At 40.2% G+C, this 23,587-nt stretch overlaps 1 protein-coding gene across 1 annotated transcript in view; it reads right to left on the bottom strand.

Moving 5' to 3' along the window:
• EFHC2 (EF-hand domain containing 2) overlaps positions 1-23,587 on the bottom strand; it is a 200,423-nt gene that overhangs the window by 150,714 nt on the left and 26,122 nt on the right. The window contains 1 exon segment of the mRNA XM_029240869.1: positions 1,843-2,036. Within this exon segment, the coding sequence (XP_029096702.1) occupies positions 1,843-2,036 (194 nt within the window).

The raw sequence follows: 23,587 nt of genomic DNA on the forward strand, positions 1-23,587 counted from the left end.
ATCTACTGCAAATATTAATTTTGATGCACTTTCCAAAGAACTGCCTTTATTTCTACTTTGTATTGTTTGAGAATGGAACCCTAGGTATATTGTTACGATTAAAAGCTGTTGGAAAAACTGGCAACGAGTTGAAAGTGTCTCATTTTCAAGAAAAATGATTAACAGGTGTTGACTTGTTTTGTTGAACCACAAATGCAGAAAGTGCTTTATAATTTGCTCTGGGTATTAACCAGGATCCAATCTGAAGTTCACAATCTCATCAGAGCACGTAAATATTTCATAGTCTTAGTGTCTCATTTAAAGCTCAATGAATATTTAATTGAAGTTGACCAACAAAATAACTGAAAGAATTATGTCGCATTTAGTTAGGCCTGAAATGAGCAAGCTCTTCATTTTCTCAAGTAGTTTAAAGCTAAAATTATTCCAACTTCATGAAATATTCTACATAATTTTATAAGTAATTAAAGGGCTATAAAATAGGCTCGAAAGGTACATATTAAATACTGAGAAAAACATGAAATAAAATGAATTTTCAACTTTAAATGCAAGAGAATAGTTTAATATATGGTGGCCTACATTATTCCGTGGTGGATTACGCTATTGTCAATACCCTCTTTTTGACACAAGAAGTAAAAATAGAATCTTTTGTTTGACCCTTGAAAATTAAATATTCTAGAGTGATGATGTGCAAACACCTATAAGATTGATGTTAACAGGAAGTCATGCATGATCTACCCAAGTCAGTCAGCCCAGAGATTGCTTCTGAACTCTGGGTCCAGCACTAAGCCAGGTACTGAAAATAATCAAAAAAAAGAAAAATATTGGTTCACGTTCAAAGTAGAGATGGTTTCCGAGGAAAGAAGCTTTCCCGTGGTCTGTTAGATCTCCATAAGTGTCAGAATGGGGCTTCAAAAGAAATATGTGCTCTAATTGATTGACCCTAACTCAGATGACATGGGATATGTCACTTCTACCAAATTTGAAGACATTTTAATTGGAATCAAAGTATTGCCAACCAATCCATGCTAAGGCTGCTAAAAACTTCCTGGTAAACTTAGCATACTACAGTTTGAATTCTTTAGTCCTGAGTTATTTTTTGATTACAGGACCTAAATAATCTAATAACAAGTTCTTTTTTGGAGAACAGACCATGGGGCCGTGATACAAGGTTGTGTGATAAACAGAGCATATCCATATAGCTGCCTAGTGGAAAATAACTGGTCACCTTGGGTTTTTTCCCTTTGATCTTAGTCTCTTTTTAAGATACTCAAAAGGATCGCCTTCTACAACTGTCAATATGCCAGTATACGTGCATGTGTTATGTATACAAACACATATCACTAAAAAGTTCAGACTCTTCTCTAATAATGGCACCTCTTTCCTTCACTTCTACAATTCATGCCATGTCACTCTATGGTCCTCAGGGATGAGGAACCATAATTAGTATGGAGAAAAGAAGAGAAGGCATTTTCCCGTTGTATTCAATGGCACATTCAGAATCAAACAAAAGTCTTTAGTTAATGGCAATCACTAAGCAAAAGTGGCAGTCTGACCAGACTCTTAGTCTGTAGAAGGACATTATCCTGTCCAGGGCAGGAGATGAGAGAAAGGTTGATAACATTAGCCAAGAAAGGTGATGAACATTAAGCATCCTGCAGCCAATGTACCTAGTCAGAAACAGGAGCAGGGATAAGTTTTCTTTGTTTAGGGTACTTTTGTTCTAGAATGTGTCATTTCAGATGAACATATACATTTACATTGAGGACTCTTATTTTCTCACATCTACTTAATATTTAGTACATGTAACATTTTAAGACTGCATTTCTCCCAGTGTCATGTGACTTACCCTGTTTATCAAAAGCCACCCAGGATGGTGAATCAGTTCCCATTCCTTTAGGAAATACACTATGTTTTGGCTTTATCTTTTGTCCGAGAAGCAGTTCTCCACCTGTTCCTGGTTTATCTTCACTCACCAGCATCCTAACATTGTTGCAAAAGCCCCAATTTTGAGATTTGTGGAATTTCTCTTTTCCCATCTGTGAACACAAGAGACAACATAAAATGGCCAAAGTTACTCTTTGTGACTTTTCTTATTTGTTTGAAAAGGTAAACACATTTCCCATCATTTATGTTCCCATTACAAAATGCAAATGAGAGTGGCAAATAATTATGATCAATCTTCATCATAAAGTTGTGTCTCATTTTAAATTCATTTTAACAAATTCAAAACCTTGAAAAGCAATAAGAATAAACCCAATGCTCCATGCTACTTTAAAACATTTAAAAATTATTACTGTAAGTGAACATTTAGGGCATTAGCTTGCTAATTGGTCTATTCTACTTATTTGCCAAGAATGTAAACAGGAAAAAAAAAACTCCTCTACTTCAGAGTAAAAATGTAACAGTTTTCCCACAGAAGTCTAAATATTATTTTCATCAAAACAGAGAATATAATCTTTTCCTCATTAAAGTAAATGTCACAGGAAATTCGTCAGAGCTGACATTCTCCTCCTAATTGTAGAACCTTGCTCTCCCTCTTCTCCACTCCCCTCCCATCTTTTCTGAGGATCTGGGCAGAGAGGGCAAAGCCTAGATAATGCTACCAAGGATTGGCAAAATGTGGGCCAACACCAACATGCAGGCACTGCTAGTAGGAAAGTAAAACAGAAAAATCCCTCTGAGGAAAGACATGGCAATACCTAGCAAAGTGAAAGGTGTATATGCCCTGAGGCCTAGCAAGTCCACTCCTAAATTTTTTTTTTTTTTTTTTTTTTTTTTTGCGGTATGTGGGCCTCTCACTGCTGTGGCCTCTCCCGTTGCTGAGCACAGGCTCCGGACGCGCAGGCTCATCGGCCATGGCGCATGGGCGCAGCCGCTCCGCGGCATGTGGGATCTTCCCGGACCGGGGCACGAACCCGTGTCCCCTGCATCGGCAGGCGGACTCTCAACCACTGTGCCACCAGGAAAGCCTCTAAATATCTTTTGCACCGTGCATGGGGAGCTATAGATCAGATTATTTGTTACAGCAGTGTTGGTAAGAGTGAAAAATAGGAAACAATCTAAATGTCCATCAATATCAAAAAAGATACCTCAATTAATATTAATACAGAGGTCTAAAATTATATGCATCGATACGGACAAATCTCAAAAAAATGTCAAGCAAAAAAAAGGTAGTAGAAAGGCACACAAAATTTGATCATTTCACTTACATAAAGTCTGAAAACATTCAAAAATACAGTATTATTTATGGATAATATAAGCATGGAAATAAGCAGCATATTCAAGTTAATATAATATCCAAGGTAATATATGATATATGATACAATAAAGATCGTATACATTTATTATGATATATGATATTTGTTGTATCATATGCATATCATATCATGAACATCCATGTACACCACAGCCCTGTATAAAATATAAAACATTTCAGATACAATTAAAGCACTCTCTTATCCCAAGCTCCTGATTTCGATATCTGTGTCTGTTTCTGTTTTGTAAATAAGTTCATTTGTATCTTTTTTAAATTAAATTCCACATATGAGTGATATATGATACTTGTAGATGAACATACAAATACTACTATATATAAGATAGATAACCAACAAGGACCTACTGTATAAATAGCACAGGGAACTCTACTCAATATTCTGTGATAACCTATATGAGAAAAGAATCTGAATCACTTTGCTGTATACCTGAAACTAACACAACATTGTAAATCAACTACACTCCAATGAAATTAAAATATTAAAAAAAGAAACAAATAAAGCCCTCTCTCAGAGTTCATGCCCCTTGCCTCCCTCTCCAGAGGTAACCAGTATCCTGAATTTGCTTCTTGAACTTTATACTTTGCCAGGATTATATACGCCAGAGCGATAGCCTCCTGCAAAGCATGACGCATTGGCAGGAATTCTGAAAGGACGTTTGAAAATACTTTGTTTCAAGGCAACCTATGAAATGAGGTAAAATATTTGCAAATAATATATCTGATAACGAGTTAATATCCAAAATATATAAAGAACTCATACAACTCAATGGCAAAAAAAAAGTGTGATTAAAAAATGGACAGAGGATCTGAATACACGTTTTTCCAAAGAAGACATACAAATGGCCAACAGGTACATGAAAAGATGCTCAACATCACTAGTCATCAGGGAAATGCAAGCAAACCCACAATGAGATTATCACCACACACCTGTTGGGATGGTTACTGTCAAAAAGATAAGAAATAACAAGTGTTGGCAAGGATGTGGAGAAAAGGGAATCCTTGTGCACTGTTGGTGGGAATATAAATTGGTGTGTATGGAAGTTCTTTAAACAATTAAAAATAGAACTACCATATGACTCAGCAATTCCACTTCTGGGTATTTATCCAAAGAAAACTGAAACACTAATTTGAAATGATATGTGTACCACATGTCCATCTGCAGCATTCTTTACAATAGCCAAAACACAGAAACAACCTAAGTGGCCACTGACAATGAATGAATAAAGAAAATGTGGTGTATATATGTATATACAATGGATATTATTCAGCCATAAAAAAGTGAAATCCTGCCACAACATGGACGGACCTCGAGGGCATTATGCTAAGTGAAATAAGACAGAAAAAGACAAATATCATATGATCTCACTTATATGTGGAATCTTAAAAAAAAATCAAATTAAAAAATTCCAGAAAGCAAGCTCATAGATACAGAAAACAGATTGGTGGTTGTCAGAGGTGGAGGGTGGGGAGTGGGCAAAATGGGTGAAGGGGATCAAAAGGTACAAACTTCCAGTTATAAAATAAGTAAGTCCTCGGGATGTAATGCACAGCATGGTGACTATAGGTAATAATTACTGTATATTTGAAAGTGGCTAAGAGAGTAAATCTGAAAAGTTCTCATCACCAGAAAAAAAAAACTTGTAACTATGTGTGGTGGTGGACCTAACTAGACTTACTGTGATCATTTTGCAATATATACAACTATCGAATCATTACATTGCACACCTGCAACTCATATAATGTTATATGTCAATTACACCTCAATAAAACTAAAAATTAAATACTCAATATTAAGAGGAAAAGACAAGACCTCCTTTCCTCTTATAGTGAAGACAGCCTGGAAGAATGGGGAAGAGCCTGAGCAGCCTTGCCCAGGAGAGCCGGGGCCACTACAGCTGCCCTGGGCAGAGGAACAGCCCAGCTCGAAGGCTGTGGGAGGAAAGCTAGAGGCAGTGGTTAGGACGGTGACCTGCAGCCTGGCTCTGTCCCACAGAGAATCCATTGCCACAACCTCCACCACCACCCCACTCCCCCCTGACACACACACACACACACACGCACACACTCAGTTTACCACAAGTCAGTCCCACATCACCACAGCAAAGCAACAGTCGGGTTGGTTAAAATGAATGGAGGAATAACATAGAATTTTACAATGTTCCCCCTTCTAAAGCAAGTAATTTCAGGTAATCACAAACTCACTTCAGGTCAAACCAACAAATGTTTGTTACTATATTTACTATATTCCTAGCTTTGTGCCAGTCATGCTACTTAAAATTATGTTTTAGCTCCATACAGTTTTTTTTTTTTTGGCTGCATTGAGTCTTCGTTGCTGCACGTGGGCTTTCTCTAGTTGCAGTGAGCGGGGGCTACTCTTCGTTGTGGTGCGGTGTGGTGCACAGGCTTCTCATGGCGATGGCTTCTCTTGTGGAGCACAGGCTCTAGAGTGCAGGCTCAGTAGTTGTGGCACGTGGGCTCAGTAGTTGTGGCACGTGGGCTCAGTCGTTGTGGCTCACGGGCTCTAGAGCACAGGCTCAGTAGTTGTGGTGCACGGGCTTAGTTGCTCCACGGCATGTGGGATCTTCCCGGACCAGGGCTCGAACCCGTGTCCCCTGCATTGGCAGGCAGATTCTTAAGAACTGCGCCACCAGGGAAGTCCCCAGATATGCTACTATAAAACAAGCATAAAAGTCCACCCCTGCCTTGAAGAGGAAACCCACTCTCTTGCTGATGAGCCAAGATTTAGATATATATAAAACAACTAGGAAGCAGTACAGCTACCATTTTCGACCAGTTACTATGACCTAGACCCTTTACTAAGGGCTTTATATACATTACCTGATTTTACCATCACAAATCTATTTGATATGCATTATCACTGCCATTTTACCAATGAGGAAACCAAGGCAGAGACAAGTAGGCTAGCACACCCACGGTTATATGGTAACTAGTGGAGCCTGCATCTGAATCTAAGCTCATTGACCCTAAGCTCTGGTAAGTTTATCTACCTAGAGCCATAAACTGATGGGCTGAAGAAGTAGTGTTGAGGTCCTGCAGGTAGTTGGATACTGCCTTGGGCCTGGAGGAATGGGATGAATTAGACAGGAGAGGAGGGAAATAGGAACCCTAATGTTTTGCTGATGGGAGAGTTAACTGCCATTCTGGAAAGCAATGTGGTACTACTTGGCAAAACTAAGGATGTGTATTCCCTATGATTCACGAATCCCACTCCTGGATATGTATCTCAGAGAAATTCTCACAGTAGCCAGTAAATGGACATATATGAGCATGTGCAATGGTATTGGGTTGGCCAAAAATTTCGTTCAGGTTTTTCTGTAACATTGTGGAAAAACCCAAATGAACTTTTTGGCCAACCCAATATTTTGGGAAAGCTGGAGGCAGGCAAGCTAGATATTCATGTGGAGGAAATGGATAAGAAAATATGGTTTAGGGGCTTATGGGAAGATGGAGGAAGAGTAAGACGCGGAGATCACCTTCCTCCCCACATATACACCAGAAATACATCTACATGTGGAACAACTCCTACAGAACACCTACTGAATGCTGGCAGAAGACCTCAGACCTCCCAAAAGGCAAGAAACTCCCCACGTACCTGGGTAGGGCAAAAGAAAAAAGAATAAACAGAGACAAAAGAATAGGGACGGGACCTGGACCAGTGGGAGGGAGCTGTGAAGGAGGAAAGGATTCCACACACTAGGAAGCCCCTTCGCGGGTGGAGACTGCGGGTGGCGGAAGGGGGAAAGCTTCGGAGCCGCGGAGGAGAGCGCAGCAACAGGGGTGCGGGGGGCAAAGCGGCGAGATTCCCGCACAGACAGTCGGGGCCGACCGGCACTCACCAGCCCGAGAGCCTTGTCTGCTCACCTGCTGGGGCGGGCGGGGCTGGAAGCTGGGGCTTGGGATTCGGTTGGAGCGCCTGGAGAGGACTAGGGCTGGCGGCGTGAACACAGCCTCCAGGGGGTTAGTGCACTGCGGCTGGCTGGGAGGGAGTCCGGGGAAGGGTCTAGAGCTGCCGAAGAAGGAAGAGACTTTTTCTTCCCTCTTGGTTTCCTGGTGCGCATGGGGAGGGGAATGAGGGCGCTGCTTGGAGGAGCTCCAGAGACGGGCGCAAGTTGCGGCTAAAAGCGCGGACCCCAGAGACGGGCATGGGATGCTAGGCCTGTTGCTGCCGCCTCCAAGAGGACAGTGTGCAAGCACGGGTCACTGTCCACGCCCCCCTTCAGGGGAGCCTGTGCAGCCCGCCACTGCCAGGGTCCCAGGATCCAGGGACAACTTGCCCGGGAGAACGCACGGCGCGTCTCAGGCTGGTGCAATGTCATGCCGACCTCTGCCGCCGCAGGCCCACCCTGCACTCCGTGCCCCTCCCTCCCCCCGGCCTGAGTGAGCCAGAGCCCACGAAGCAGCTGCTCCTTTAACCCCGTACTGTCTGAGCGAAGAACAGACGCCCTCCGGCGACCTACATGCAAAGGCAGGGCCAAATCCAAAGCTGAGCCCCGGGAGCTGTGCGAACAAAGAAGAGAAAGGGAAATCTCTCCCAGCAGCCTCAGAAGCAGTGGATTAAAGCTTCACAATCAACTTGAGGTACCCTGAATCTGTGGAACACATGAATAGACAACGAATCATCTCAAATTGAGGAGGTGGACTCTGAGAGCAAGATTTATGATTTTTTCCCCTTTTCCTCTTTTTCTGAGTGTGTATATGTATGCTTCTGTGTATGTATCCCAAAACCTATGGGATGCAGCAAAAGCAGTTCTAAGAGGGAAGTTTATAGCAATACAAGCCCACCTTAAGAAACAGGAAACATCTCGAATAAACAAACAAACCTTGCACCTAAAGCAATTAGAGAAAGAAGAACAAAAATACCTCAAAGTTAGCAGAAGGAAATAAATCATAAAAATCAGATCAGAAATAAATGAAAAAGAAATGAAGGAAACAATAGCAAAGATCAATAAAACTAAAAGCTGGTTCTTTGAGAAGATAAACAAAACAAAATTGATAAACCATTAGCCAGACTCATCAAGAAAAAAAAGGAGAAGACTCAAATCAACAGAATTAGAAATGAAAAAGGAGAAGTAACAACTAACACTGCAGAAATACAAAAGATCATGAGAGATTACTACAAGCAACTCTATGCCACTAAAAAGGACAACCTGGAAGAAATGGACAAATTCTTAGAAATGCACAACCTGCCAAGACTGAATCAGGAAGAAATAGAAAATATAAACAGACCAATCACAAGCACTGAAATTGAAACTGTGATTAAAAATCTTCCAACAAACAAAAGCCCAGGACCAGATGGCTTCACAGGTGCATTCTATCAAACATTTAGAGAAGAGTTAACACCTATCCTTCTCAAACTCTTCCAAAATATAGCAGAGGGAGGAACACTCCCAAACTCATTCTACGAGGCCACCATCACCTTGATACCAAAACCAGACAAGGATGTCACAAAGAAAGAAAACTACAGGCCAATATCACTGATGAACATAGATGCAAAAATCCTCAACAAAATAATAGCAAACAGAATCCAACGGCGCATTAAAAGGATCATACACCATGATCAAGTGGGGTTATTCCAAGAATGCAAGGATTCTTCAATATACGCAAATCAATCAACGTGATACACCATATTAACAAATTCAAGGAGAAAAACCATATGATCATCTCAATAGATGCAGAGAAAGCTTTTGACAAAATTCAACACCCATTTATGATAAAAACCCTGCAGAAAGTAGGCATAGAGGGAACTTTCCTCAACATAATAAAGGCCATATGTGACAAACCCACAGCCAACATCGTCCTCAATGGTGAAAAACTGAAAGCATTTCCACTAAGATCAGGACCAAGACAAGGTTGCCCACTATCACCGCTCTTATTCAACATAGTTCTGGAAGTTTTAGCCACAGCAATCAGAGAAGAAAAGGAAATAAAAGGAATCCAAATCGGAAAAGAAGAAGTAAAGCCGTCACTGTTTGCAGATGACATGATACCATACATAGAGAATCCTAAAGATGCTACCAGAAAACTACTAGAGCTAATCAATGAATGTGGTAAAGTAGCAGGATACAAAATTAATGCACAGAAATCTCTGGCATTCCTATACACTAATGATGAAAAATCTGAAAGTGAAATCAAGAAAACACTCCCATTTACCACTGCAACAAAAAGAATAAAATATCTAGGAATAAACCTACCTAAGGAGACAAAACACCCGTATGCAGAAAATTATAAGACACTGATGAAAGAAATTAAAGATGATACAAATAGATGGAGAGATATACCATGTTCTTGGATTGGAAGAATCAACATTGTGAAAATGACTCTACTACCCAAAGCAATCTACAGATTCAATGCAATCCCTATCAAACTACCACTGGCATTTTTCACAGAACTAGAACAAAAAATTTCACAATTTGTATGGAAACACAAAAGACCGCGAATAGCCAAAGCAATCTTGAGAACGAAAAATGGAGCTGGAGGAATCAGGCTCCCTGACTTCAGACTATATTACAAAGCTACAGTAATCAAGACAGTATGGTACTGGCACAAAAACAGAAAGATAGATCAATGGAACAGGATAGAAAGCCTAGAGATAAACCCACGCATATATGGTCACCTTATCTTTGATAAAGGAGGCAGGAATGTACAGTGGAGAAAGGACAGCCTCTTCAATAAGTGGTGCTGGGAAAACTGGACAGGTACATGTAAAAGTATGAGATTAGATCACTCCCTAACACCATACACAAAAATAAGCTCAAAATGGATTAAAGACCTAAATGTAAGGCCAGAAACTATCAAACTCTTAGAGGAAAACATAGGCAGAACACTCTATGACATAAATCACAGCAAGATCCTTTTTGACCCACTTCCTAGAGAAATGGAAATAAAAACAAAAATAAACAAATGGGACCTAATGAAACTTCAAAGCTTTTGCACAGCAAAGGAAACCATAACCAAGACCAAAAGACAACCCTCAGAATGGGAGAAAATATTTGCAAATGAAGCAACTGACAAAGGATTAATTTCCAAAATTTATAAGCAGCTCATGCAGCTCAATAACAAAAAAACACATGAAAGAATGCTCAACATCACTAATCATTAGAGAAATGCAAATCAAAAACTACAATGAAATATCATCTCACACCAGTCAGAATGGCCATCATCAAAAAATCTAGAAACAATAAATGCTGGAGAGGGTGTGGAGAAAAGGGAACACTCCTGCACTGCTGGTGGGAATGTGAATTGGTACAGCCACTGTGGAGAACAGTATGGAGGTTCCTTAAACAACTACAAAAAGAACCACCATATGACCCAGCAATCCCACTACTGGGCATATACCCTGAGAAAACCATAATGCAAAAGGAATCATGTACCAAAATGTTCACTGCAGCTCTATTTACAATAGCCCGGAGATGGAAACAACCTAAGTGTCCATCATCGGACGAACGGATAAAGAAGATGTGGCACATATATACAATGGAATATTACTCAGCCATAAAAAGAAACGAAATGGAGCTATTTGTAATGAGGTGGATAGACCTAGAGTCTGTCATACAGAGTGAAGTAAGTCAGAAAGAGAAAGACAAATACCGTATGCTAACACATATATATGGAATTTAAGAAAAAAATATGTCATGAAGAACCTAGGGGTAAGACAGGAATAAAGACACAGACCTACTAGAGAATGGACTTGAGGATATGGGGAGCGGGAAGGGTAAGATGTAACAAAGCAAGAGAGAGGCATGGACATATATACACTACGAAACGTAAGGTAGATAGCTAGTGGGAAGCAGCCGCATAGCACAGGGAGATCAGCTCGGTGCTTTGTGCCTTGTGACCGCCTGGAGGGGTGGGATAGGGAGGGTGGGAGGGAGGGAGATGCAAGAGGGAAGAGATACGGGAATATATGTATATGTATAACTGATTCACTTTGTTATAAAGCAGAAACTAACACACCATTGTAAAGCAATTATAGTCCAATAAAGATGTAAAAAAAATACATATATATATGGTTTAATGGATAAGTACTCTATGGTGGATTTTCACTTCACTTCACTTCACTGCTTTGAAGCAATAAACCAGATGTATTAGCTTAGGCTGCCGTAACAAAATATCATAGACTAGGAGGCTGCAACAACATAAACTGATTTCTCACAGTTCTCACAGTTCAAGATAAAGGTGCTGGCCAGGCCAATTCAGTTGCCCAGTGAGGGTTCTATTCTTGGTTTGCAGACTGCCAATTTCTCACTGTGTCCTCACAGGGCAGTGAGAGAGCGAGCAAGCTCTCTGGTGTCTTTTTCATAAGGGCATGAATTTCATCATGGGAGCTCCACCGTCATGACCTCATCTAAACCTAATGACCTCCTAAGGTCCCATCTCCAAATACCATCACGCTGCAGGGTTAGGGCTTCTATATATGGATTTGGGGAGGACATATAGCACCAGATGTACATATAGCAAAACAGATCCTTAAAACATATCATTGGGTGAAAAATGGTATCTGTAGCATACAATATCATTTATACATCTTTTAAAAACAAAAAATAATGCTACATATTTTTTAAGAACACATGCAGATTCAAGAATGCGCATCAAAGACATCTGTATGGAAGCCTGTATAAAGTGGAAAGGGAATGAGACTAGGGGTTGGGAATGATGAGGAACAAAAATACATAAAATAAGAGAGAGATCTTGCACAGATCAATGATGATATTGGGCCATAAATGGAGGAATATAATTAATTCACCTCTTCGCACCTCGCATTAAAAAAATGATGGATTTGAATGAGAGGTGAGAAGTAGGCAGACGAGGCAAGCTGCTCGTGCGGCACAAGGTGAGAAAGGCCTGCACAAGTGTGAAGACAATGGGAATGGGAAGGAAGGGACATCCTATAGGACAAGGACATGCAAACTATTATTGAGGAAGGGCAAGTTTGATTGTTTCTTTTCCCAAATCATTTCAGACCCACACTTTTATAAGATACAATAAAATTCATTATAAAAAACTGAAACAAAGACATAAAAACTTACAAGCCCACTAAATCACACCCTTGGATATCATGGCAAGGTCATATTGCTATATAAGTTTCTAAAGACTCCCAATGTCACAAACAAACACCATACTTGGAGTAGCACTGCTACAGTAGACAGCAGGTAAAGAAACCAACATCTGTGATTGGATGTGTTAAGAAAGGAAGAATGGGCTTCCCTGGTGGTGCAGTGGTTGAGAGTCTGCCTGCCGATGCAGGGGACATGGGTTCGTGCCCCGGTCCGGGAAGATCCCACATGCCGCGGAGCGGCTGGGCCCGTGAGCCATGGCCATGGAGCCTGTGCGTCTGGAGCCTGTGCTCCGCAATGGGAGAGACCACAACAGTGAGAGGCCCGTGTACCGCAAAAAAAAAAAAAAAAAAAAAAAAAAAAGAAAGGAAGAATGGTGGGAGGTGACTTGCAAGTTTCATGCCAGCCTCACTTCCACTTTGGAAGGGGTAGGGAGGAGAGCAGAAAAAGCAATAAGGGGGACGAAGTACTTCTTGCACCTGGCTCCTTAGCCTATATATTGCTACAGCTCCCAAGCATGGCCATAACAGCACTGGCTGAATTTCTCACTTCTGAAATTTCTGAAACTAAAACAGTGGACTGAACTTGAAGAGCCCTCAGCAAGGATGGCCTTCCCTTTCCTGGTCACCCTCACAGCAGCAAGGGAAAGAGAAGGGACTGGAAGAAGTAAAGGGATTCTCCCCCACCAACCATACACATACACAACTGCTATGAACTCTTGTCAGTACATTTTTGTCCAGCTAGTGACAATGACTAAGTATACCGTACAATGGGGCCTTTTTCTTTAAACATAAGATCTATCAATGCTATGAAAATTGAAGAGAAACCACAATGTGTAAAATTCAGAAGGTAGTTCGATCAAGTTCCTGCTAAATTGATGAGCAATTTCTCTATGCAGAGTATTAGCTGGATACTTGTTAAATATTTCCAATTCTTTTGCTAAATAAAATCAAATCAGCCAGACCAAATTCTTAAATATTTTTTTAACATGAAAAGAACTATTACTAAATCCTTCCCAAAACTCTTGGTTTGTGTAACACATTCAAACCCCCAAAATCAACAATACACATATGCTTCTTTAAAGTTCAGTAATGTCAATTTCTATTGTTATTCTCACCAGCATAGCATACAAAATTCCATTTCTAACTTGAAATTTCAATTCAAAATTCTATACCTCAGAAACTAATTGCTTGAGGATTTGTTTGGTATGATGTAAAAGCCCATAGGGCACCTGTTTCAAATGTTTGCCCCTCCCAATACACACACACACACACACACACACACACACACACACACACACACTTGAGATTTGCCATTATAATCTCTTAGGATCACATGTCACCCTGCCCTTTGCCCTAGTAACTGTGAAATGGTGCTCAGTCTCAGTCCAAAGAAATTAGGCAAATGTCTTAGCAAATGATAAAATCAGGAACATACTATCCACAGATCCAGTGTTCCTTGCTATCTCAACTCCTTGGGTCCCATCCCACTTACGGCACCACTACTGGAAAGGCAGCAGCCAAATCCGGACTCTCCTTGATGTTTCACATCAAATTCATAGCTGGTACCACCATCCCTTCCTTGTTGCTAAAGATTGGAAGAGCAATTTTATCACATGACTAGATTGATTAATAAATAATCAGTAAGTTGCCAGGGCGACTACAGAAACCGTAAAGCTAACCCAAACTGAGAAGCAGGTTATAGTCATCAGTATCAGGAGTTGTTTATCCATTTATAATCTCTCTTTTAGAGCTTCAGCACATCAGTCTCTTTGTTTCTATCTAGACTGCGTCCAAAGCCCAGATGCTTGACAACCACATGACAAAGGCAAGAAGAATAAGGTGCTTGGTAAGAACCTGATAGCTCATTAGGGCCACCATTAGCTAGAAGCCTACCTTTGCAGATGTGAATATCATTATCATAGCCATAAAAGCTGACATGTGTAGCAGTGCGCTAAGTACTTGAGAAGCACTAAATTCTTTTAATTTTCAGAGCAAATCTCTGAGTATGCTTTATCATTATCCCCATTTTATAGATGGGGATACTCAGGAACAGAGTTTACATAATTTGTCCAAGATCAGTCAACTACTATAGTGAAACCAGGATGAAAACTCAGTGCCTGAGCCCTTAGGCATTAGGCCTTGCATTGTCTGAGCTCTCTTAGAGAAAAGGAATAGATCTCCTCTTGTTTAAGTCATCAGGGTAGAATTACTACTTTTGCTTTTGACAAACATAATAATGAGAATGACCACCATGACATGGAAGAGAGGAAACAGATCAGATAATTGGACCTGGGCTCAATCCCTTAAGAGCAGAACAGGTATTAGAGAGTACTGTAGATACCCTTTTATAGTCACCAGAAGTTACTAAAACTTTGGGGCCTGAAGAAAGCCAGTTAATATTTAATATTTTACTATATATTAACAACACTTACTTTTCTAACTACTTTTTGCGGCTTATGGAAATTATGAATTATCTAAAACTATCACTCTTAGATATTCCTGCCTGATCAGGTTTGAGACTAGTTTGCTTCTGCTCCATGAACAGGTTTTTTTCTCTCCCTTCATAGCATATTTATTTCAGAAATTCATTTTCTCTTTTCTTCTTTTCTGTACTTTTATAGAGAAAAAGAAGTCATTCAGCAAATACCGTGAACCTCCCAGAGAAAATAACAACAAAATTGCCTTGGGTAGAGCTTAGGACCATAAGAGCATGAAAGCTATCATTACTTATTAATAAAGCTAAATCACTCAAAAAGAAACCCTAAATGTAAAAATAAAAAGTCATGTCAAAGAAAACTTCCAACATTTCTAAGCTAATTTTCCTCTCTTTTCCAAACCTAACTTGAAAAAATGTTGTGCTCATGAATCTTAGCCATTCAAGTCAATATAACAAGATTGGTTTTATATACTTAATAATGTATTTAAATCAGTAGAGTAGGGGGCTTCCCTGGTGGTGCAGTGGTTGAGAGTCCGCCTGCCGATGCAGGGGACACGGGTTTGTGCCCCAGTCCGGGAAGATGCCACATCCCGCGGAGCGACTGGGCCCATGAGCCATGGCCGCTAAGCCTGCGTGTCCGCAGCCTGTGCTCCGCAGCGGGAGAGGCCACAACAGTGAGAAGCTCGCGTACCGCAAAAAAAAATCAGTAGAGTAAAAAATAAAATTAAATCGATAAGATCTAGAAAGATGTGCAGCCCCTTCCTCAGAAAACACTGTCCTGTTTTTTTCCTCTAAATAATTCAACTCAAAGTACCAATCAAAAGAATTCTAAAGACGTTCCCCAAAGTCAGTTAACATCACTGGCTCATTGTAGCTGATTAGTACATCCATTTCCAAATTCCTTCTCTCTTGCTGGTCTACATTTAGAAGCTAGAAAAGGCTAACTACTCCACTTGTTTCCTCAGCCTCCTTTTCAGAATTCTGTTCTGGGATTCTAGAAAAGGCTTTTGTCCTCCTGAGCCACGGGACAACTGCAGGTGATGCTGCCCCTAGCTCACCTTTTCTTGCCTTGAGATGTATACATAATGCCTGGAGCTGCAGCGGCCACCCTGGGATCATGGCAGGAAGGTGAGGAGGATTGCAGAGATGCTGGCTCAAAGTTGAGCCTTTAAATGTATGCCAGCAGCCACCTACCTCCAGACTTCCTGCTTGGTTAAAAAAAATAAATCCCTGCTTGTTTAAGCCTCTATTGGTCAGGTATTCCATTACTTGCAGTATAAAGTGTTACAAATTAATGCATTTAGTCTTTAAAAGCTGTGCTTTAATGCCTTTTTTTTTTTTTTTTTTTTTTTGCGGTACACGGGCCTCTCACTGTTGTGGCCTCTCCCGTTGCGGAGCACAGGCTCCGGACGCGCAGGCTCAGCGGCCGTGGCTCACGGGCCCAGCCTCTCTGCGGCATGTGGGATCTTCCCGGACTGGGGCACGAACCCGCGTCCCCTGAATCGGCAGGCGGACTCTCAACCACTGTGCCACCAGGGAAGCCCTTTAATGCCTTTTTTAAAAAACAGAATAAGATTATTAAGTGACCTATCTAAAGTGTAATTTTCTTTATACATTGAGAAAAATAAATATCTTCTCAAACTTTGAGCACAACAAATATTAGTAAAGTTTATTACCTTCACTGACTTAAGGGATATGTTTGAGATTAATTCTAGAATTTATGGAGAGGGACAACTGATTCTACTGATAAGACTAGAAGAATAGAAAAGCTAAAGGCAGCTGTGAGTTGTATACACATGAGCAGTACGAAACCACAAGTTCATGATCTGTCCCAATACCTGCCTTATGAATATTATGGAGGAAAGTCTACGTCAAGGTAAAACCAGAGAGTTGTTCATGGGATGGAGGTTCATGAGTGTGTGTGTGTGTGCACATACACCCGCATTGGGAGTATGTAGGCTGAAGTAAGCTCCTTGTAACACCCAAGTTCAGCACTCCTGTAATAACATACTGGCTATACTAGCATCTGATGCAAGTTGATGGTCAAAGGAAGTGGCACCAAGAAACAAAGCACCTGCAACACAGTACAACAGGCACATCTGACCTCCCTCTCCCCCAGCAAAGAATCTGTGGGCTTTAGGAACCATGGGCCACTCAGGGTAAGACCTATGGATTAAAAAATCTTGGGTCAGAGTGGAGGGGTGAGATAGAAGGGCAGCACAGCTTCCAACTATACTTCATGATTTGCTAAAGACTTTCAGGGACAGAGGCAGCCTTTTCCCATAGCTGTGAGGTAAGTGGATGATGGAAGCCCAATGGTAGGAGGGGGTGGTGACTGTGTAATTGTGCTGGGTGTGTTTTAGGACTGGAATCTGAACATCTGCATCAACAGTCCGTGATGCCACAAGATCAAGGATTAAAACAAAAATTATAATATAATCTGATACTCATGACAATGATATTTAAAAGTGGGAAACATTAAAGGTACCTAAATGAAAGTGAGGTTTCCATACTTCATTTGAAGTGGTAAAACACTGATAGCAATAGACCAAAGTCTATATAAGTTGCACATATATACTGCAATATCAAGAACAACCACTATGAAAATTATACTAAGAGATATACTCAAAAACACTATAAATAAATCAAAATAGAATCCTAAAAAAAGTCCCAGTAACCCACAGGAAGGTAAAAAAAGAGAAACAAAGAAACAGAAAATAATATATCTGACATAAGCATTAACAAATCAATCACCTTAAATGTAAATGATATAAATACATTAATCAAAAGATAGAGATTTGCAGAGTAGATTTTAAAAGCATGACAAACTACATGCTGTACACAGGAAACTCATTTCAAATTCAATATATAGGTCAGTTGGAAGTAAAAGGATGGAAAAAAATACACCAGGGAAACACTAATTTTAAAAAAGCAAGAATGGCTATATCAGGATCTGATAACCTAGACTTCAGAGCAAAGAAAATTACTAGAGAAAAGAGGGATATTACATAATGATAAAAGAATCAATCCACCAGGAAGACACAACAAACTTAAATGTGTATGCACAGGACTTCCCTGGTGGCCCACTGGTTAAGAACCCACCTGCCAATGCAGAAGACACGGGTTCAAGCCCTGGTCCGGGAAGATCCCACATGCTGTGGAGCAACTAAGCCCATGCGCCACAACTACTGAGCCCACACGCCACAACTACTGAAGCCTGTGTGCCTAGAGCCCGTGCTCTGCAACAAGAGAAGCCACTGCAATAAGAAGCCTGTGCACCACAACGAAGAGTAGCCCCCGCTCACCGCAACTAGAGAAAGCCCACACGCAGCAATGAAGACCCAATGCAGCCAAAAATAAATAAATAATTAAATTCATTTTAAAAAAATGTGTATGCACAAAACAACAGAACCTCAAAATATATGAAGCAAAACCAAAACAACAGAACCTCAAAATATATGAAGCAAAACCAACAGAGCTAAAAGGAGAAATAGACAAACCCACAATTATAGTTGGGGACTTCTACAATCCTCTCAGCAACCAACAGAACCTAATTAATATATATACAACACTCCACCCAACAACGGCAGAATACAAACTCTTTTCTAGTGTGCATGAAACATTCACCAAGACAGACCATATTCAGGGCCATAAAAGAAATGTCAACAAATTTAAAAGAATGAAAATCATATAGATTATATTCTTTTGATAATGGAATGAAACTAGAAATCAATAACAGAAAGATAGCAGGAAAATCTCCAAATGCTTGGAAATTAAACAACACACTTCTAAATAGTCTATGGGTCAAAGAGGAAATTTATGAAGGAACTTTTAAAAACAGATATAACTGAAAGAATGAAAATACAACATACCAAAATATGTGGAATGCAGCTAAAGCAGTGTTGAGAGGGAAATTTATAACATTAAATAATTATATTAGAAATGAGGAAAGATCTCAAATCAATAGCCTAAGTTCCTACTTCAAGAAATTAGAAAAAGATGAGTAAAATACCCTAAAAGCAAGCATAAATAAGGAAATAACAAAAATTAGAGCAGAAATCAATGAAATTGATGAAAACAACAGAGAAAATCAATCAAATACAAAGCTTGTTCTTCAAAAAATATATCAATAAAATTGACAAATCTCTAGCAAGACTGAAAAAAATTTTTAAAGAGATAAGATACAAATCACCAATACCAGAAATGAAACAGGGGTTATCCTCACAGATCCTAGAGCCATTAAAAAGATAATGAGGGAACATTTTGACCAATGTTACATATGTAAATTCAAACACTTAGAAAAAAATTGATAAATTTCTCAAAACCACAAACTAACAAAACTCAATCAAGATGAAATAATCTAAATAGTCCTATAACTTTTAAAGAGCCTGGATTTTTAACTAAAATCCAAAAAGAAACTCCTATGCCCAGCTGGCTTTACTGGAGAATTTCACCAAATATTTAAACAAGAATTAACACCAATTTTATGCAATCTCTTCCAGAAAATAAAACAGGAAAGAACTCTTCCCACTTCATTTCATTAAGTCAGTATTATCTTGGTACCAAAACTAGATAACACAGTTCAATCAAAGAAAACTACAGACCAGTATCTCTCATGAACATAGATGCAAAAATCCTCCACCAAAAAACTAGCAATTTAAGTCCAGCTATGTGTACAAAGAATTATATACTATGACCAAGGGGGATTTATTATGCAAGGCTGGATCAACATTCAAAAAGCAATCAATGTAATCCACCATATCAACAAGTAAAGAAGAAAATTCAAATGACCATATCAATTGATACAGGTAAACACATTTGACAAAATCCAACACCCATTCAAGATTTTTTAAAAAACTCTCAGCAAGTTAGGAACAGAGGGGAATTACTTGATAATAAGCATCTACAAGAAACCTACAGCTCACATCATACTTAATAGAAAAGACTAAATGTACTTCCCCTAAGATCAGGAACAAGGCAAAAATATCTGCTTTCAATACTCTTATTCAACATATTACGAGAAGTTCTACCCACTGCAATAAGGCAAGAAAAACAAGTAAAAGGGATACAGACTGGAATGGAAGAAATATAACTGTCTCTATTTGTAGGTGACAAGATTGTCTATATTTTAAAAATCCCACAGAATTCACCCCCAAAATTCTTAAAACTAATATTGAGTTCATCAGGGCCACAGGATACAAGATCAACATAAAAAATCAATCACACTTCTATATACTAACAATGAACACAGGAAACTGAAATTTAAAACATAATGTCATTTACAATCACTCCAAAGAAAACAAAACACAAAGCATGTACAGGATCTGTGAGCTGAAAATTACAAAATGCTGATGAAAAAAATCAAAGATGACCTAAAGAAATGGAGAGACATATCATGTTCATGAATTGGAAGACTCGACATAGTAAAGATGCCAATGCTCCACTAATCGATCTAAGGTTTAATACAACTCCTATCAAAATTCCAGCGAAGTTATTTGTAGACTTAGATGAACTTATTCTAAAATTCATATGGAAAGGTGCAGGCCCTAGACAAAGAAGAATCTTGACAAAGAAAAATAAAGTGGGAAAAATCACTATACCTGATATTAAGGTTTACTTTATTACTACAGTAATAAAAGCAGTGTGGCATTGGCAGAGGGATAGACATAGACCAATGGAACAGAATAGAGAACACGGAAAGAAACCCACACAAATATGCTCAAATGATTTTTTCCGAAGGTGTAAAAGCAATTCAGTGGAGGAAAGATACTCTTTTCAACAAATGGTGCTGGAGTAATTGAATATCCATAGGCAAAATCAAATGAACCCTGACCTAAAGCTCACACTTTATACAAAAATTAACTCAAAACAGATCACAAACTTGAACAGAAAGTGTAAAACTACAAAACTTTAGGAAAAAAGACAGGAAAAATTCTTCAGGATCTAGGGCTGAGCAGAGACTTAGTATCAAAGCATGATCCATAAAAGGAAAAAGATTGATAAGTTGGAGCTCATCAAAATTTGAAATTTTTTTGTTCCGCAAAAGACAGTTAACAGGACAAAATGAAAAGCTACAGAATGGAAGAAAATATGTGCAAACCACATCTTAGACAAAGGGCTAGTATCTAGAATGTATAAAGAATTCTCAAAACTCAACAGTTAAAAAAACAACCCAATTAGAAACAGGCAAAAGCCATAAAAAGACATTTCACTAAGGTGGATATACAGATGGCAAATAAGCACATGAAAAGATACTCAACTCATTAGCCATCACAGAGGTAACAACTAAACCCACAATAAGATATCATTACACACCTATCAGACAGCTAAAATGAAAAATAGTGGCAACACTAAATGCTGACTAGGATGCAGAGAAACTAGATCACTCATACACTGTTGCTGGGACTGTAAAATGGGACATTTGCTCTCAAAAATAGTTTGGGAAGTTGAAAACTATTTTCACCCAGAATTTTATGGACATTCTTCTATTATCTTCAAGCTTTCCCTGGTGTTGAAAAGTCTGATGACATTCTAATTCCCATTTCTTTCCCAGGGACTCACGCCAGAGGTCAGAGGATAGCTGTTTCCCCTAAAATCTCTGAAGAGCAACGAGAGTGCAGAGAACCTGCTCATTAGCCTGGGGTAATATCGGACAGCATAAGTGGAGGCTTCCGAGAAGATGGCGGAAGAGTAAGATGCGGAGATCACCTTCCTCCCCACAGATACACCAGAAATACATCTACACGTGGAACAACTACAGAACACCTATTGAACGCTGGCATAAGAACTCAGACCTCCCAAAAGGCAAGAAACCCCCCACGTACCTGGAGGGGATTCAGAGCACTGGTTAAAGGAATTCCAGAGACGGGCGCGAGCCGCGGCTAAAAGCGCGGACCCCAGAGACAGGCATGAGGCGCTAAGGCTGCTGCTGCCGCCACCAAGAAGCCTGTCAGCCAGCACAGATCACTGTCCACACCCCGCTTCCGGGAAGCCTGTGCAGCCCGCCACTGCCAAGGTCCCGGGATCCAGGGACAACTTCCCCGGGAGAACGCACGGCACGCCTCAGGCTGGTGCAACGTCACGCCGGCCTCTGCCGCCGCAGGCCCGCCCCGCACGCCGGGCCCCTCCCTCATCCCCGGCCTGAGTGAGCCAGAGCCCCCAAATCAGCAGCTCCTTTAACGCCGTCCTGTCTGAGCGAAGAACAGACGCCCTCCGGCGACCTACACGCAGAGGCGGGGCCAAATTCAAAGCTGAACCCCGGGAGCTGTGTGAACAAACAAGAGAAAGGGAAATCTCTCCCAGCAGCCTCAGAAGCACCGGATTAAAGCTCCACAATCAACATGATGTACCCTGCATCTGTGGAATACATGAATACACAACGAATCATCCCAAATTGAGGAGGTGGACTTTGAGAGCAAGATTTATGATTTTTTCCCCTTTTCCTCTTTTTGTGAGTGTGTATGTGTATGCTTCTCTGTGAGATTTTGTCTGTATAGCTTTGCTTCCACCACTTGTCATAGGACTCTATCTGTCCATTTAAAAAAATTTTTTTTCTCAATAATTATTTTATTTTAATAATTTTATTATATTTTATCTTTATTTTATTTTACTTTATCTTCTTCCTTTCTTTTTTCCTTCCTTCCCTCCTTCCTTCCTTCCTCCCTCGCTCCCTCCCTCCCCCCTCCTTTCTTTCTTTTTCTCTTTCATTCTTTCCTTCTTTCTACTTCTACTAATTCCTTCTTTCTACTTTTTCTCCCTTTTATTCTGAGCCGTGTGGATGAAAGGCTCTTGGTGCTGCAGCCAGGAGTCAGTGCTCTGCCTCTGAGGTGGGAGAGCCAACTCCAGGACACTGGTCCACAAGAGACCTCCCAGCTCCACATAATATCAAACGGAGAAAATCTCCCAGAGATCTCCATCTCAACACCAGCACCCAGCTTCACTCAACGACCAGCAAGCTACAGTGCTGGACATCCTATGCCAAACAACTAGCAAGACAGGAACACAACTCCACCAATTAGCAGAGAGGCTGCCTAAAATCGTAATAAGTCCACAGACACCCCAAAACACACCACCAGACGTGGACCTGCTCACCAGAAAGAAAAGATCCAGCCTCATCCACCAGAACACAGGCACTAGTCCCCTCCACCAGGAAGCCTACACAACCCACTGAACCAACCTTAGCCACAGGGGACAGACACCAAAAAGAACGTGAACTTCGAACCTGCAGCCTGCAAAATGGAGACCCCAAACAGTAAGATAAGCAAAATGAGAAGACAGGAAAACACACAGCAGAAGAAGGAGCAAGATAAAAACCCACCAGACCTAACAAATGAAGAGGAAATAGGCAGTCTACCTGAAAAAGAATTCAGAATAATGATAGTAAAGATGATCCAAAATCTTGGCAAAAGAATAGACAAAACGCAAGAAACATTTAACAAGGACCTAGAAGAACTAAAGATGAAACAAGCAATGATAAACAACACAATAAATGAAATGAAAAATACTCTAGATGGGATCAATAGCAGAATAACTGAGGCAGAAGAACGGATAAGTGACCTGGAAGATAAAATAGTGGAAATAACTACTGCAGAGCAGAAAAAAGAAAAAAGAATGAAAAGAACGGAGGACAGTCTCAGAGACCTCTGGGACAACATTAAACGCACCAACATTCGAATTATAGGGGTTCCAGAAGAAGAAGAGAAAAAGAAAGGGACTGAGAAAATATTTGAAGAGATTATAGTTGAAAACTTCCCTAATATGGGAAAGGAAATAGTTAATCAAGTCCAGGAAGCACAGAGAG

This window comes from Monodon monoceros, unplaced genomic scaffold (genome assembly GCF_005190385.1).
Source record: "Monodon monoceros isolate NGI ecotype Baffin Bay Population unplaced genomic scaffold, NGI_Narwhal_1 Super_Scaffold_22, whole genome shotgun sequence".
Lineage (NCBI taxonomy): Eukaryota > Metazoa > Chordata > Mammalia > Artiodactyla > Monodontidae > Monodon > Monodon monoceros.